This window comes from Brachyistius frenatus, unplaced genomic scaffold, assembly GCF_029030835.1.
Source record: "Brachyistius frenatus isolate BFR_SWC_R1_liver_20210118 unplaced genomic scaffold, ASM2903083v1 Contig_14, whole genome shotgun sequence".
Lineage (NCBI taxonomy): Eukaryota > Metazoa > Chordata > Actinopteri > Embiotocidae > Brachyistius > Brachyistius frenatus.
Window position 1 is genome coordinate 3,040,107 of NW_027210613.1, and position 18,263 is coordinate 3,058,369.

Consider the following 18,263-nt stretch of genomic DNA (forward strand, 5'->3'; position numbering starts at 1 on the left):
ACTTGGCTAGCTGAGAAAAATCACATTAACAAGGACTTAGCGTAAGTCCTATTCATAAGTACCAAAGTACACCACATTAAGCCTTAATCGCGTCTAAGTCTGGGAATAATACTAGAAAACCAGGGGGCAGAAAATCTTGCAATGTACAGCAAAATGTATGCATACATGGTGAGAGGTGCTATATTCAGAGCATGAGGGAGAATAAGAAGGAGGTGGAGGACAGCGCTGCAGGTCAAGAGCAAACAAATACATGTATTGTTCCAAGATTTTATACCAGGAAATACCCCCCCCCCCCAAAAAAAAAATATAGCTTTTTAAAATTTGCATGTTACATCTAGCGAAGTCAACTAAGCATGGTTTGTTTTTATTTTGCATTGCAGATACCAGCTGGTACATGGAGACACAGATCAGCGGAGACGGAGACATAGATAGAGCTGATGAAACCAGAAGAGAGACGCTTAGACAGCGGGATAGACAGACGAACAAAGAGACAAAGATAAACTGAGAGGATATGTGTGTGTGTGTGTGTGGGGGGGGGGGGGTTGTGTTCCTATGCATTAGAGAGATCATTTCATTATCAGCGTGCATCCACACATTACCTGTGTCCACCTGAGCCTGTGGTCCCTCAGGTGTTCAGTTACCTACAGAATAAAGGCAACGTTTTTGCCTCTCACGCAGCCTTTCAGCCACATTTGGACCAACACCAGACGCTGAGAAACTCAATCCGCTGCACTTAGACAAGCAAGCATTGCATCACCTGAGGTCACAAGTGAACAGTGGTGAGAATCGGGTTTGTACAGGTCCATATTTACAGTATGAAGGAGGAGGGAGAAGAATAATACCACAAAGTTTTTCCTCTGGTAAGAGTTAAGGTTCTTCGAAATGACTTTTCACAGAACAAAACATGATTGCTTAGCAGTTATAGCTGTTGTTCATAGTAGTTATAGCGCTTTAATAAGGCCCAAGTATGTGGAAACTCAACCCAGCGTTTGACATTTTAGCACAAGAGGGAGTGAGTACAGAAATTAAGTCCTTCCTTATGCAACTGTGTCCAAAGTTAACCTTTAGCCAGAAAACAAACAGCAGTCCGTGACATCACCGACCTGCTTACTCTTTTGACCACTGACACAGCCCAGCTGAGCTCCTTCAGTACAGGGGGTGGGGTGGGGCGGGGGGAGGGGTTCTCTGCTTTCAGATTGGGGCCGAGTCGGTGGAATGACTGTGCTGTGGTCCCCCAGCAGGCCTGGGTTAATGGTGTCATGACATCAGGGAAGGGGAATTAACAGTGTATAAGCCTCGACTAACCAGTGCTGAATGACTGCTGGCTGACGCAAGACCCAATGGAATGCTGCCTAGAGCATGACCACGAGCTCTTATAACACCAGTACCAGCTCATAGATATCTCTGCCACTTCTCCCCGTGGAGAGCAGCTGACACTAAAAGCATACAAGCGAGAGCAATGGAAATACCAATATTCTTGTGTTTGTACGTGAAGAAAACTAAGAAAGTTGAAAACAAAGGCTCAAGTTTTGGTTATATATAACAAACTTCTGGGATTACTGCCAGGCATAGTGTTTCAGTCATGTGCACTAAAAAAAACCTAAAAAAAAAAAAAAACCCAACCTTTCATTTTAGAAACACACAATTCAGAATCCTCAAGCAAGTATAGCTTATTGTATAATTCTTTGCAATATGTGCTGTCAGCAGCCTTTTGGCAGCCTGTAGTCTTGCAGAGTTCATGCCCCATCATGCCTGTGCTTACTTAGCATGGACTTGAAATAGCAGGACTGGTGCTGAAGGGGATGTTTGGGGGGAGGGCGGGGGAGGGAGCTGCAGCTCAAGCGGTTGACATGCGTACGATGATGTGACCACAACATAATTAAATGAAAGAAAGCAGGAAATAATGTGCCGGGGCAATGAAAAGAGAAATCCTCTTTGGTTATAGGGTATGGGAGTGTCAACAAAATTGCATGCTTGAAGAGACACGGTTACAAGCATGTAGCTGAGTGCATGTAGCTGCTTTAACTACTTCATATTCAACCACAGGGAGGTTCACATGCAGATGTCTGTGCATGTGTGCTCAAAGGCAGGTTGGAAAGTGGAGGGAAATATCAGAGGCTGGTCAGATTGCATGTTTCACAACACTCCAGAAAAGTTTCTGTGATATGCTTTTATTCTGAAAGGTGTTGCAGGTTAAGTTTAAGACATTTCAACACAGCAGATTTGAATTAATCCAACAGTCATTAAGTCAGAATGCTGCATGCAATCAAAGCAACTAGACACAATATCAATCAATGCTTCCTGCTTGGCTTTAATCACACAGGACTCCAAATGGAAGCTCAGTGGATCAATCTGTGTTTAGGAAAAGGTTAGACTCTATATTTCTGAACACTCAGGAGAGACTGTGATCTCAAGACTAAGTTTTTCCTTGAAAACGTACACCTTAGAAAAACCTTTACCGCGTGCATCAGTCCCAAAGTGCCTCTTTCCTGTCTCAGCCCACATTCCCAGTGAGAACACTGATCTGCATTCAAAACACACAGGCCGACGTCGATAGTTCCCAGAATCATAAATTTGGCTGGTTATGCAACTTTCTGCAGAGACCACATGCAGCCAATAAAGAAATTGATTTGGCCGAGTGCCCAAATGACAGGGCAGATTAGACTATCTATGAAGAGTTGCTTTGTCAAGATGTTTGCACATTAAGTGAGATTAGATCATGATCAGGCTTTCTCATTTACTTCTCCTCCCTCTGTCTTTTGGTGTTACCATCATAAAACATAGTTCCTCTAAGTATTGTATAACAGACAAACCATTGCACTGTTGATGTTATATGCTGCAGTCGGCACACCAAATAAAAGAGGCCATTCAACAGAGTGGTACATCTGCAGTTGCAATATGAACTAACTTGCACCATTTGATGTTATGTCCCACAATTAGTGAAGGCTTTAAGAGAATTACAAACAAAAAAAAGTCACATTAATCAACCCATAGTATGAAGCCACACATTCGATCTGAAAGCGTTTTGTTATTATTCTGCTCAACACTCATAACACTTTTTTTTTTACATTTGGTCATCAGAACTGCTGCTTCATCTGATTGTGCTCGACTGTGGAGCCTCCAAAACCAATTCATTCAACAGTTCCTCACTTTATTCTGGACCGCCTGGATCCCACCCAGCGTCCCCCTTTGGGGTCCCCAGAACCCAATTTGGGGGAAACACTGCTGTAGGGCTATAGGAGTATCCCTGGGAAAACTTCTCCCCCTCCCCACTCCCAAAGCAAATGCTGCCAAAAGGATAAGGCGATAAGGCGAAACTGGCGAAACTGAAGAATCAAGCTGGGAGGGGGAGGGTCGGCGCAACACGGGGAGCTGGGGTCCTACTGGAAAGAGAGTATAGACTGCTGTTGAACTACTGTAAACAAGCAGAATACTGGGATCATGATTGTCCCCAAAGACAGACTCGAATTGCAGTAAATGTTGAGGAACGCGTAGGGAAGCGCACAAGAGCTTCAGGAAGATCATCGGCACGCCAGGAGCCTCCGGAACAGGCTCGGGTGTTTCCAGCGGAAGCTTTCCACTAGGAGGGAATACGGTAAGGTGAATACACAACCGAATTCAAACAGCCAGCTCGGATAATTAAACTTCTTTTGTAAGTTCGACGGCTGACCGGGGGGGGGGGGGGGGACGTTGTCAGAAAGGGGAGGCAGGTCCCGCTCAGCGGTTACGCACGGTGCGCACATGTGTTCCGAAACGCGAAATGGCGTGTGTCATCACAACAGCACATTCAACTTTTACTGCATGTTCTCCCACTCACCACACTAACTAACACACACACACACACACACACACACACACACACACACATATATATATATATATATATATAAAGGGAGCACGAGAACAGCGTCTTCCTCTGGTAACGTACACTCACCTCACAGCCAGATCAGTTCAGAGCGTCGGAGACAGAGCCGGAGAGAGAGCGGCGGTGTGGAGCTGAAGGACCACTCGGCAGCGCTGGATCAGGCCACGGCGGGCAACATTCCCGGGCTGGACAGATCGGCAGAGGCGAGAAGAGGAGGGCGAGGAGGAGGAGGAGGAGAAAACAGTGGCTGCCGAGACTGCAGGCAGCTCATCTCATGCGGCCGGAGAGGACACGCACACACATACACGCTTACAAACATACACGCGCGCAAACAACTCCTCCTCTAATAGACTAGACCACGCCCACGCGAGAGTGCTGATTAATGCGGCGTTCAGGTCTGATGGGGGGAAAAAGGGCGTGTTCAGAGGATTCCGTTGTTTGTTTTTTTTGTTAGGTTTATTTATTTACTGAAGGCGCTGTCACACCATTAGTAACATTTCGAGTGCTGTAATTAAAACACACACGAGATTAAACAAAGTGAATTACAGAGGGACTTTCAGAGTATTTTGTTGGTTATATGCCATTTAAAAAATATATATTTAACTAAATGTTTTATTAAAGACAGAAACAGGAGCTCATTAGAAAATGATTTCACTATGACTTACAGTTGTTGCATCACGTCATCTGAATAGAAAACCCTTTTTGTATGTAGCCTATATTAAATGCTTGTATACATATACTTAACTGGTAATGTCTTTCTCTGTAAACAGTAAGGGATGAACACTGTTCAAAAAGTGCTTAATTGCTTCTTCATGTATTTACACCAAAATGAAGCTCACCTGCATGGCACATTACCGGCTTGGCTTCACTGTCATTCACTCTGTCCAGACTTGTAAACTTGGTCACATTTGATTCTTATTTTAATGGAAAAAAACTGTTTGAGGAGCACCATGAGGAAGTATACTGTTTCTTTTACTTGCTTGATCATGAGGTAAAAGAAAGTTTTATGCAAAACATTTTGCATATTGTCCCTATAAACAGTGTTTGGTCTTCAGGGTAGATTTACAAACATGTTTATTGAAAACCAAATGATAACAAAAAGATCCATCCAACCATTACTGAATTTTTGTGTATTAACTTAACGCTTAACTGCTTTAGTGTGTTATTTTAAACTCAATTTTGCAGAAATATTATGTTCTTTTCTTTCTGAGCATTATTTTTATAAACACTGTGTTGTCATACAAACACTTAAAATAGTCTTCTCTAAATTTAACAGGCCGATTAGACAACAGGTTTCCTTTCTGCCACAGGATTCTGCCTCTAAAAGTCCCATGTGACACTACCAAAACAATATAAAAGCTGGCATAAAGGGGTTTCATTCTTGTGGGTTACCTGACTGTAGCATGTGTGTCCTTTTGTTTGTTTTTAGCTCGGTGTTACAGATTAATACCTCTAGATACCTTTCATGACTAGAACTGTGAACCAAAGTGACTGCACGTAAATAATAGTACTGTGTTACTGTACACCAGGAGCCTAAAGGACCACACCTCACCTCTAATTAAAAACCCAGCTCTCAGAAGCACAGTCTGAAATAAAAACACCTGCAGCTGCGTGGTATGTACATTGCACAACCTGGGGGTCAAACCTCACTGCACCAGAGTTACCTCTTGTGTTTGTATCCCTCTGAGCCTTGCTGTATTGCGTAAGGTCTTCTGATGTTTATATGACTGAGAGCAACATCAGAGGTGCACTTTCAGCTCCCAACTTGTTTAAAACACACACACATTAATTTAAGAGGAGTGACATGCACTAAAGGGAATGACTTGAATTAAACCCTGTAGTACAGTCTAGTTAAAAGTTCTGCCTCGAGCTAAAGGGACACCAGTTCTGTTCATTTTTCATCCTGCCTGACATATTTCAGACTCGGATAAACTTAAGTGATGGGAACACACCATGGGAGACTAAAGTGCAGAAGGTCATCAGTCCTGAGCTGTTTGTATGTGTCTGGATCAGGACAACAGAGAGCTCACACTGTGTGTATGCGCAGACTCAAAAGAACACACACAGTACAGCCACTGAAGTCACACACACACACTTACTCACTCATATTCGGGGTACCACCACGCAACAAAGCCTTCTTTTTTTTAACTACTGGCAATGGGATATAAAGTAAGCACACATTGTTTCGAACTTACCTCATCAGACATGCAGAATCACAAAGGCCTTTTGTTCAAATTGATTGATCAGATACACAGTAGACGAGCTAACATCAGAAAACAAAGTCAGAAGAGCCCCCCCTGGTAGTTGATGTCACCGTGTCCATCACTCATAAGTCGGCCAGTCAACACTAACAAAGCTGAGTAATACAAGCGCAGGCAGTTGGTGAATGGGTTTCATTAAAGGTCTCACAGGACTATGGATGAATATGCTTTTACCAGAAGCTGCCACAGAGGGAACCCAACACTTTGTAAATATTATTCACTGCTTATTGATGAGTGTAAAAAAGAATATCTCAAAATGTTAAACTGTTCAATTCCTCTCTACAAACCACATCTAAACAAACTATATAAAGTAGTTGATGTGATCTAAATTTAATTAGTCAACATGGTGTTTGGCCTAGCAACATCTGCGGCCTCTTCCTACATGTGAAACTGTTATGGCAACAAATTCAAACCAACCAGTGAGTTGGCAGTTCAGGCATAACCAAACCTGAATGAATTTATTCCTGCTGCATTATGTGGTACGACCTTCTGGTAATTCCTGATTTGGAGGTTGTTTACGCAGGCACGAGCTCAAATGCACGTTCATAAAACAAAAATAAAATATGAACCCCCTCTCCTTCCCAAACACACACATATGCACCCATCCATACACACCCTTCACATATTTGTAAGGCAGATTAGAATGGCAGTAGAGTAGAGCAAAAATTTTAACCCACTAAAAAAGCTTGTGGTCCCAAGAGGAATTTACAACTCTCTGTGGCCAACAGCAGCCAAGATCGCCCTTCTGCTCTCTCGATCGCTCAATCCACTGCTAGAATTTACTTAATATCATCCTGAAGTGGTCAATGACATGCTGAAAAAAATCATCCCTTGAAATCTTTCATTTATGTTTTTTGTGGGAACACCTTCGCGTGTAAAGAAGACGGTTATCTAAAGAGCAAATTTAATTTGTGATAGGTGTGTTAAAGGTGTAGTTTTATACCACTTTCGATTAGACTCTGCACACATGTACCCAAATGACATGCAAATAACATGTGCACCTCATTTAAAACAGATTAATCACAATACAGGATGTGCATGTGAATTGTGTATTTCCATTTAATTTTGCAACTCATGTTGATATTTGCATCATTTGTTTTATCTGAAGATAGGTGCAGTGGCACAGTGACTAGTGTTTCAGGAATCAGGAATGCAGGGTAGGTTCAAGTCCATCAGGAGTCATTTTGTGTGACCACATAGTGATGAGTCAGGGCCATGAGCTGCTGCCCGGAATAGTAGCTCATCCGTGGTGTGGCAGAGAGGTTTCAGTATATTTCATAAGGACAGCAGGATGACCACATCGGTGGGAATGGCAGAGATGCTTTCCAGTCCAAGGTTCATACCACCATCTGCTCAGTCCAACTTTTGTTTATCATCTCAAAGTCAGACATGAGAAAAAAAACAACAATCAGCACACGTACATTTTTGCTTGATTACAAAAATGATTTATTGAATCAAAAATGTAGTTAAACAAAAATAACTGTTCAACCTTCCCCCCCAAAAAACAACCCAAAAAACAATTGTGCACTTAAAATTTAAAAAGCAATAGCTTATAAAATGTTCACTCTATTGGTGGAATAAATCAAATCTATCAAGACGATCTCTTTAGTTTACAAAATATACAATGCTACACTGTGCTGTAGGCTTCTGTCTGTGGATGGATCCAACTCTCAGAAATGAAATAAACATTTCTAGTTACAGAAGGAAAGAAAAAAAAAACCAACAGAAAAGCTCTTAAGGATGTCACTTTTAAGGTAAAACAAGAGATATTCAAATATTTGAGAGTAGAAAGTGAACGTGAAGTGAAATAAATCTCTATAAAACTATTGATTCAACTCCATTTACTCAAATCAATCTCGCAATACACAGCAGCAAACTTTTATACCTGAATGTAAGCACTTTCTAAAGATGCTTCAGCGTGGACATCCTGCTTCATCCGTATCTACCGTTTACCATTCAATGACTGCGTCCTCTCCTAGAGACTCCACACTATAAACTTTACTGCTTAAATAAAGGCCGTACATAACCTAAACTACTCTCCTACAGTGCTGGTTTATATTACATCGTCATATTGGTGCTGATTTCTTGATCAATAAACTAATCTTTTGGCTCACGGTGTTATCCACCATTTATATATTTCAATAGCAGTACTTCAAAATTGTTGAAATGTCAAGAAAAGGAAAGGCTCACCTTAGCTTCTTGCAAAATATTCACATATATCAAACATTAAGGACATGGTCAACCACAGTGCCGTTGACCAGCAGAGACGATGATTGAAGATCAATAGAAAATACGTTTCTGCAGGGCACTGATGATCATTTCTTTAGATTTTTAACAGCAGCACAAATGAAGGTTGGAAGCTAAAAACAGGAGCACGCCAAGCTTCCAGGCACGAGCCAGTCATCACCATGTTAATCCTCCTCAGAGAAAAGAACTTCAGAGGTTGGCAATATGTACCAGATCTGGACAAAATAATACACTTTGAGCATTGCCAATGGGTCCTTCCATTGTTTTCTTAATTTGTTGAAATAATAAGTACTGTATACATATCACTGACTGAGCAACAGTATAAGGCATCTATAACTAACGCAAAAAAAGAAAAATCAAAGGAACTGAAAGTCTATACAAATCAAGCTCGCTTTCATTGGCACACATTTTGGAAAACGGTCCAGTTAAATCAGCTGAGTTCAAGTACAAATGGAACAGCAATATGTTATGAAGATGGACACAAGCATTTTCCAGCAGGTTATTGTTAGAAGCTGATATTATAGGTGGCGTTAACTGCAAACCTTTCACCTGACACCTTTAATACAGACATGACAGGTGTTTGGCTACAAGAAGGAATGTATAAACCATTCCCCTTTTATAAAAGATATATTAGTGGAAAATATAAGAGACACTAATAAAACCCCTTTTCTTTAACAGCAGTCTTACATTAAACATAAGGCCCTGGGAGGTGATGTGAAGCCCCTTTTGAATAATCTTGTTTCTCTAGATACTATAAAGAAATCTTTCTTTGTTCTTATTTTACGCAATATCTGTGGCAACGAATTCCTATAAAACAATATTTGCTCAAAACATGACTCAATCCATTTGTTCAAATGCCAAAGCTGAAATTGAATTTGATAAATTACACCTTGTTGCAGTGATGTGGGAGTCCCCTCTTATTGCTGAGGGATTGTGGAGGAGGTTGCTTGGATTGTTCCCAGTCTGCCGTTCACTTGGACTGTCTTTGTGGGCAGCGCGACCTAGTTCAAAGAAATGCAACATGTCATGTTTGTAATAACAGGAACATCAGTTCACGGCATGCTATGAAGAAAATATCAGGTTCTGTGGTTTTGTGTCGAGTCTGTCTCCAAAAAAAAATTAAAAAATTAAAAATAAACAAAATATTTTATTGATACATTTTTATTTAAATGAAATGTTGTACCTCTTCAGATCCAAACAAGATGTGCACCACAATCCTCTGATTTGCCTCCTCTTAACACTATTCATTGTTATTGCTCTGGTCTGGTTCAAATGTTGCAAAACTAATCATTTAAAAATACTTCACATTTCTGATCGTTGACCTAAAATTTAACTTTATCTTTGTGAAAATGCTCATACAGCAGTGCAGTACAGTGTGACTGTCGGATTGTAATTCATTTCCAGTTTCCTGGCTGCTGGACTGCAGGAGATCTTTGTTCTGCCAGCGATGTCTTCCAGTGAGGGAAGATGTATGAAACCAGACCAAAGATGTGAGAAGAACGAGGACAATGGTTCATCCGAGATGTTTTTCTATTGCTGCCGCTTGTTTTCTTGCCTCAGTCTGTTCTGACTTTGATTTTTATGTCTGTCTCTCTTTTTTTTCCCTCCCTCTTCTCTTTAAAAAGAGTCTCTCTGGGCAAAATTATTCTGTCTTGAGTGCCATACTACCATAAAAATATATTCCTCATTTCCTGTGCTTATGTTGAATTTTAATTTGCCAAAGAGAACTTGGTTTTATTTTTCATTTCACCACTTAATGTGTTTTTCTTTGCACTGAACAGATGAGACCGATTGAAATTGGGGAGCCTCTGGTTTTTACCCAATGGGAAGTGTGTGATGTTTATATTAGGTGTTACGCTTCATCGCCAGATTTTCATGAAGTTAAAGTAAAATTTGAAATCCAACAGCACCAATTCAAAGTACACAAAGTTGATCAGTAACCTTTTTGTACCTTTTTTAGCCTCTCAGCTGCAGATCCAGAGCGGATCGCCTCCAGCATGGCCTCCCTGGCCAAGCCAGCGTTCGTGGGGGCGTCAACCTTTGCCTGGGCCACGGAGCTAGGCTTACCCAGGGGCAGAACAGGGGGAGGAGGCGGAGGTGCCAGCGCAGGTGCTGGTGGAGGTGGAGGTGGCGTAGAAACAGGAGAAGTGCAGGTCAAAGATGGTGGGGAAGGAGAAGAAGAAGAGGTTGCACTTCTCTTCTCCTCAGAGGCCACCTTCCTGAACTTCTCCACCTCGTCAGCAGCCTCAGATTTGGTCTGCAGGAGGGAGGAGGGAGGAGGGAGGGAGACAATGGTAACTCTAGACGAGGCCAGCTGCTCTCACGATGCCCGATGGACCTCTGACACACACAGAGCTGCCGAGATACTTTTAATCCAAACAAATTCTTTTCTTGTTAAATGTTCACATTTATTGGCTTTTATCTGGTTTATTTTTGTAACTGTTCTGGTTGTCGTTATTTGGTTTTATTTATTTATCTTTATCTTATATATTTATCTTTTGAGAGGCTCGACATTTTTTGAGTCGGATGTAATCATGCAGCATTCCAGAGATTCCACTTCTGGTAAGGAACCTCCACAATAGAACCGCAGATGTTTCGGCTACAGCAGCACATTTTCTGCCTCTTTCATTCCACATGGGTCCTTACATGACAACAAACCGCAGCTCTCAGTCCACACACGGGGATGAAAATAGACACCCGCGCTTGCATAACGCGGTTCATGCAGTCGGTATGTTGTTAATGAGCTAACGACGCAGACAAAGAGTTGAGCTTTCACATTTTCTTTTAGACGTACTTCTTATACTAGTTGAGACGGTGTTTTACCTTTCTTAGTCTGCTGCTGATGTTCTGAGCTCTGATGGCAGCCAGAAGAGTAGACCTCTCATTCTCCTCTTCGACATAAGGCTCCCTGTTCAGGTTGCTGGGGCCAGAAGTGGATGTCTAATAATGCAATAAAAAGAAGAAAATCGAAATTGCTCTCTTCTCTTTCAGCAAACACCATAACTTATCTGACACCGAATACATAATATACAGTATATCATTTTTTTTTTTTTACTTGTAGAGGATAGAAATGCTACCTCATAGTTGTGTAAATCTCGATCTCACCTTCTTGAGTCGGTCCCTGCCTCCATCTGTGTGGATGGCCGCCATCAGGCTGCTGTGCAGAGACGTGTCTTTCTCAACAGACCTACAGATCACCGGTCTGAACTTTTTAATTGGCCCAAACACAGTCACAGCTGGAGGCCCTGAGGTCACACCACTGTCTGTCACTGTGATGGAAGGTTGTGGTTTCACACCAGGAGTTAGTTGAGCGGCCGCTTTAGTCGTGTCCTTCGAGATCTGTAAGATTCAGCGACAATATTGTCGTAAAATTATTCATGATATTTCTTCATCAAGAGACTGGTATTCTGCAATATTTTTGAATCAGGTTTTACTTACACTCGTCTGGTCTTGTAGCATGGTCTTGGGGGCAGTGGGTGGTTTGATAGATGAGGGCAGAGCACTGCTTTTTGCTGGACTGGGGCTCCTGGGCCGAATAGGTTTAATACTATCTCCGTCATGATTGGCGGTCACTCGTATTTGTGTGAGTCCACTTGACTGAGTGAGGTTATTCTTGGCTGTTTCTAGTTCCAACATATCAGAACTTCCTTTGGTGGATACAACACAGTTTTCAAATCCTCCCCCGCCCTGTCTCACTTCTCCAAAATCTCTCGGACTGTCTGGCACATACTCTGGGAAGCTCATAGACCTCTTTGGACCAGGAGGGTTGGATGTAGAAGCAGAGACATTCTCCTTATTATCTGACAAAGAGGACACAGATGACTGGTGTGGATTCACCTGTATGGACCGACCCGATCTCTGGAAGCCAGTGGTCTGTGTTTTCAAAGATGCAGAGTAGTCAGGGATGAAGCTGGGTTTAGCGGAAGTCTTTGGGGCATGTTTAGAAATGGCAGAGGCCACGTATTGGCTTGAGGTTCGCCTGGATGGTTTGAGGAAGGACAGGTCTCTTTTCAAGTCTGGAAGTATGTGAGGGGGAAGGGCAGATTTACTACTTGGCTGCTGAACGTTTTTGGACACCGATATCTTGCTCTCCACCTGAACCTGCTGCTCGTTTGCAACTTTAATATCTTTCACAGCTTCTTTAGCTTCTTCTTTTACCATCTCTTTAGGCTGGACTCTCTCTGCAGGTTTAGAAAGTGTGCTGTGTGTTGTTTTTAGGTACTCTGCCTTCAATGTAGTTTCCACGAATGCAGTGGGAGAAGTTTTCAGTCCGTTTGTGTTCTCCTTAACCTTATCAATCACATCTTTGCTGTGAGTCACAGCACTTTCTTCTTTTTCATTTGAGCTCCAAAAAGCTTTGGCTTTTCCAAGAAGAGGAGAAGCTTTGTTAGAAGTGGTCTCGGACTCTGATGACCCACCAACTTTATTCCGGGAGATACCCGCCGTCACCATATTTCCTTGATCGTCAATCTTAATGGCACCAGTGGTTAAAGTGGCAGCTGACTGTCCCGCAGCAGCATGTATGACAGAAGGTTTGGGAGGGACCACAGTGAACGTTTTCATGCCAAAGCGTGATGTGACACTGCGAGTGATTTTACCATGAGAGTTACTAAGAGTGGAGTTATTTTGGTAAACTCTGTGCATCTCTTCATGTGCATCTGACACTGATCTCTGACCTGTTGGTGGAATATCAAGTTTCCTCTGTTGAAACGTTTGAGCGGTACTTTTCACAGTATCCAGGCTGATCTCAGTGTTCTTGCTGTTTTTCTTCACGTCAACATTAGATTTCACTGCCGATGTTTGTTTACCTTTTACACCATTGGTATCAGCAATACTCATCTCTTTAACTTTTGCCTCTAGTGTCTTTACTCCCTTGTTATCAGCTACAGACTTGTTCTCCGGGGGTTCACTATGCTGCTCCGACTGGGACAAGTGCTTAGTGGTTGCACCGCTTCTTTTATTACTGACAGCAGCAGTACAAGCATTGTTGTTTTTGTTCTGTGGCTCCACAATAGACTTGTGATAAAAGCTTTGACCTGTGATGAAAAGAGGTAAGAAAAGGTCAACAAAGAAAACATACCTGACAGTTTTTAACTCTATTGTGTTGATGTACTGGTCGTTCTTCCTACCTTTGCTGCCAGCTGGCTCGATCCTGGTAAGCGACTTCACCTCATGTTGGACAATATTTTGTTCATAGTCCTCCAGTACTTCATCTATGGCTGTGACTGGCACATCCATGTCCACCATAGACACGGGCACCTCATTACTGTCAGTGGACATGGTATATGGTGTCTCTTTTGCTAAGACTATATCCATGTGGCCTGGAGAACAGGAGATCAAGGGATTAATACACAATATGTTGCTACTGCGGACATATGTTGATTTTTCATCATTTTTAAAAATTGAGAGACCCCCTCACCTGCAAGATCAGCCTCGAAATCTGCCAACGTCTGATGGAGCTGGGCTGTGAGCTCTGCATCTTCTTCATTGTTGCTTTTTAACCTGACTGACTGTGCCTGTGGGCTGATGTCAGTATGCCTGAGAATGCAACATAAAAACATGTCAAAAAGACCAGCAGACTCCCATAACATTTGTAATGCAAAAAGAGGATAACTACATAGAGGCAGAAAAAAACAATACTGCTTGATTATTTATTAACAACCTCCCAGCTACCACTCAACAGATGTTATGAACTACGTATTTGATGCTGTTGTTACAGTCAGCACTCTTCCCGTCACTATGCCGACTCAGAAATCAAAAGGGTAAATGCAGTTCAGTAGTAGAAGACGGGGAGGAAAAATGTGTTAGTTTTAAATATTTCGTGCTTGTTCAAAGAGGAATTTTATTTTTACTAGAGTCTGCTGGCTTTGACACATGCAGCTGTAAAGATATTATTACCACAGCTTAAACCTCCTTCACTCTCTTCAAGGGTTCAGCAGAGCATTCTTATGAGTTAGTGGCATATTAGCCATAACAAATTGCAGGAAGAAGGCCAAACCAAATAGAATTTATCTTCTGAGAGAATTGGACCGGTCCTCTTTTCCTCAACGATTCTGAGAAAACAGGGTTATAGTGGTTTCCTGGAATACTGAGAAGCCAGTAGCGTCAGGCCAGACTCTGGATTCATAAAGTCTCTGTGAGTAAGAGCATCAATCCAAGCTCTCTGGTCTGGGCACATTACCATACACATTTCACAACAACTTAAAAGGCGAAAAGTGATCTGGAGCAGCAGTCATTTCCACAATGGGCTATGAATGACTATGAAAACCCAGCACGAAATGTTATGGGTGCCAGCTTTGGCCACAACTCAAATCTAATATGGTGGGAACTGCTCTTGGTTATTACTGCTGGCACGGTTAAAAAAAAAAAAAAAAAAAAAAAAAAAAGGTGGACAGAGTAAAGTTAGGGGAAACAGTCATGGTTCAATCTCCATGTGAAAATGCAGGTGGGAAACGAAACTTTGCCAAATGCAAGAGTGGAACTAATAGTTTTCATGCAGGGTTTAGGTATTAGTGGTTCGGCTGGCTCAAACTGACAAAAGGGTAAATGGCGCATTGCTTGCCAGGAGACCAGAATCTATTAAAATGGAATTAAAAATAAAATTAACAGCACAAACAAGGAGGTAAAAGATGGGTAAGAACTGACAAAAAGATGAAACAGTAGTGGGAAGAATGAGGCCAGATAGATGAATGAGGAAGGTAGAGTCATTTGTACTCTTCTGAGGCCAAGGCAGATGTCTTAAGACACTCTACAAGTATTGCAAATTAGGTGAATTAGGTTAATATAAATGTACAGTATATGCTTGTCTGTGACGGTCCCTCATTCTTGTCCCACCCACATCTATGGTTCCCCTTCCATGATTTCAAAACGTCCTCTCTACCTGTGTTTCGATCCCCAGATGGCACATCCTTCATCGCTGTCACTGAAACTGTCCTGCACTGGTTCCAGTTTCTCTCCTCTGCCTCTGCTACTTCCATCCAGAGACAAACTCCCATCTGGAGAGGTGGGCTGGGTGTCAGATGGAGAGCTGACCATGCCAGAGTCCTCGCCCTCTACCATACCTTCAGAAGCTGCGTAACCCTGGTCAGGCAGGCTGCTGCTGCCACTGCTACCCAAGGACAGAGTCTCATCCTCAGGTGCTTCAGTTTCTGATTTCTGGCCACTGGCTGCAGAGGTCCTCATGGAATGAAGCCAAGCTGGGAGAGGACAGAAGAAAACCTGATTGTATTGGGTGTTATCACTGCAATTCAAAAGTGTTTGCAACTGTTAGCAGAAACAAAACTTCAACATGCAAATCAAAGGGTCTCCAGTGGCCTCAAGTTTTGTTTAGTGAAAAGAAAGGACTCGTACTTGTCTTGTAGAAATGTTATGTCATATTTTACTTATGCAATGCATTAGATTAAAAAAAAGTTGTAGGCCTCATTTATTTTCCTCTGATCATCAAAACCTTAAAAAGACCTTTGAAAGATACTTTGAAAACATGAGAAAAGTAAAACCAAGAAAAAAATTTTGTTTGAAAAGAAGCACAGGATTCAGAGTGAGCGTGAAGATCAAGAGATGGAAGAAGAGTAGAGAGGGAAAAAAAAAAAACTGAGGAAGTATTCACGTTAGTTTCAACATTCATTCTGACACCACACACATACACAGCCAAATATAGCAAACACAAGCCTGGAGCACAACCACTTGCGGCTTGATAAAACATCTTTAATGATGTGTGGTGGACTTACTGTAAACAAACCCTTTTAATTAGATTTGTACTGTACTGTTTTAGGTTCCAGGGTAAGATAGTATTGCTTCATACCCTCTCATCTCTTTGGTACACTCATGCTCTGGTCAATCCTGTGGGTTTAGGAGAACTTATTTAGTCTGTCACTGATCTCATTGAACTCTAAGCCAAGCACATCTAGCATGCACAGCACTGGGAATCCAAAGGGGGATTCTTTCAAATGAGTTTAACAGTGAGTGACCTTGTTTGTAATACCAGGTGTCAGTGAGAGTGTGCATGCATTTGCGCATGCACTGGCTCCAATGTGTCTTCCTATCTATGTGTGTGTGTGTGTGTGTGTGTGTGTGTGTGTGTGTGTGTGTGTGTGTGTGTGTGTGTGTGTGTGTGTGTGTGTGTGTGTATACACGAGTCAGTTTTGGGTCTGGTCCTAATGTTGTGGAGAGAACAGTTAGTTCCAGGAGATGTGGTGATGACTCACAGGGCTGTCCTCCCAGCTCCTTCCCAGCAACAGCTGAGTCATGCCAGCTACAGCCACAATCAGCACACGCTCACAAGCACATGCAAAGACAAGTGCACATATACTCAGACAGTCTTATGGTCTCATATATGCTTGTAAACATCCACACAGAGCTCTCAAACCTCCAGCTCAGCATGACCTTGTGCACATGTTTCTGTTAAAGCCAAACAAAACGTCTCCATTCCCAAGCTGTCAATACTGTGACACCTTACTAACCAAGGCAATCCATGCACAATGACTCATCAAAGTCATGGTCCAATCTTCAATTGTTTTAATTGAAAAATGTCTTTTAAACATATATTATGTTTTCCATTAAAAAGAGAGCTCCATTTTCACATCTCTGCAGAATCAATAAGTACTAATAAGGATTAGAGTACAATAAAAATGTGATCAGATCTTCCGTTTATATTGCTGTTATCAGAGCCCAAAATGAACTGTGCACATCTCAAAAACAATCGTGGCATTCATATGGGACAGAACAAGTCATATGATAAAAACAAGTGCTCCATTTATTTAACAGTTATCCCACTAAAAGGGTACTTTTAAGAAAAATATTTTGAATAGTAGTGTTTAAAGGTGTAAAAAAAAAGTTGTTTCTATGACACGGGTTTTCTAATAAAGTCAGATTTCTTGCAGTTCAAGCCAATTGATATTTTTCATTTTACACTGAAACCCAAACAATCAACCTTCTTTGTCAAATATGATGTTTGAATTTCGTATTCCTACCAATCCTAAGCTGTGAAGCATTAATGCATCTACAATCCTCAACAATATCAGTAACAGTTCTACAACAAATCAGCGTACAATGTCCATCCTTTTCTATGTTAAAAGCTTTCTTTGGGACGAAGTCTTGTATTTCATACACTTGTCTTTATAAAAACACATGAGCCATTACCACCTAAATGTAACATGTCATTGACAGATCACCCTTTACTCTATTACCAAAGTCAGCATGCATTCAGGTTTCAGGTTTCAAAACCAAACCACAACACTGGGAACAGACGGAGAAACATACACTTTCCAGCCATCGATCTGCAGCTATTACATCACCAAAATATTGACTGATCGATATTGCATGACCTTGCCTCATAGTCTTCTGACCACGTTCTGTGTCCCCTTTTAACTCAGCTCTGATCTCATGCTTAATCAATCACAAACAGTGGATCAATTGGAAATGCAAAACCATGCAAAGTATGTATGTACATTTGTAAAAAAAAAAGAAAATAAGAAAAAGAAATAAAAAATAATCGAAAAAGCATTTCTATAAGTGACATTGGATGGCCAGACCTGCTTTCACTTGTGTCACAAGGACAAATGCACTGACACTGGCTTCTGTGACCGCAAGTAAAAGCAAATAATAGAAAGGATTATCATAGAAATGAAACTGTAACACCAAATACAAGAGTACAGAATAAACAGTGGAAAAACATTTTCTCAAAGGAACGAGAGGAGGATGGAGATTATCAAAGGAAAGTAGAACAGAAATAAGAGGAGCCACGAAGAAGCACAGGGGAGCTGATGAGAAAGGATTGCTGGGATGAAGGAAGCATCAAGCCAGAGAGAGCGAGACTTCAGGAGTGTTTGGAACGCAGACGCACAGGCCCACAGCAGTACACTATGAAGAAGGGTGCGGGGTGGGGAGTAAAA

The 18,263-nt window shown here is 41.8% G+C and overlaps 2 protein-coding genes across 8 annotated transcripts in view; both read right to left on the reverse strand.

Moving 5' to 3' along the window:
• grb10b (growth factor receptor-bound protein 10b) overlaps positions 1 to 4,175 on the reverse strand; it is a 63,569-nt gene extending 59,394 nt beyond the window's left edge. For all 3 annotated transcript variants that reach the window (XM_069693169.1, XM_069693170.1, XM_069693168.1), the window contains exon 1: positions 3,935 to 4,175. The gene's annotated coding sequence lies outside the window, so the exon portion shown is untranslated. The remainder of the gene's footprint in view (positions 1 to 3,934) is intronic.
• A 3,015-nt stretch (positions 4,176 to 7,190) lies between these two features.
• The window catches only part of cobl (cordon-bleu WH2 repeat protein), a 51,920-nt gene continuing 40,847 nt past the window's right edge, over positions 7,191 to 18,263 (reverse strand). For all 5 annotated transcript variants that reach the window (XM_069693176.1, XM_069693177.1, XM_069693175.1 and 2 more), the window contains 8 exons: positions 15,254 to 15,569; positions 13,793 to 13,911; positions 13,503 to 13,694; positions 11,812 to 13,409; positions 11,479 to 11,712; positions 11,197 to 11,313; positions 10,325 to 10,630; positions 7,191 to 9,374 (listed from right to left, as the gene is read on the reverse strand). In XM_069693176.1, coding sequence (XP_069549277.1) covers positions 9,291 to 9,374; positions 10,325 to 10,630; positions 11,197 to 11,313; positions 11,479 to 11,712; positions 11,812 to 13,409; positions 13,503 to 13,694; positions 13,793 to 13,911; positions 15,254 to 15,569 — 2,966 coding nt within the window. In that variant the 3' untranslated portion in view covers positions 7,191 to 9,290. The remainder of the gene's footprint in view (positions 9,375 to 10,324; positions 10,631 to 11,196; positions 11,314 to 11,478; positions 11,713 to 11,811; positions 13,410 to 13,502; positions 13,695 to 13,792; positions 13,912 to 15,253; positions 15,570 to 18,263) is intronic.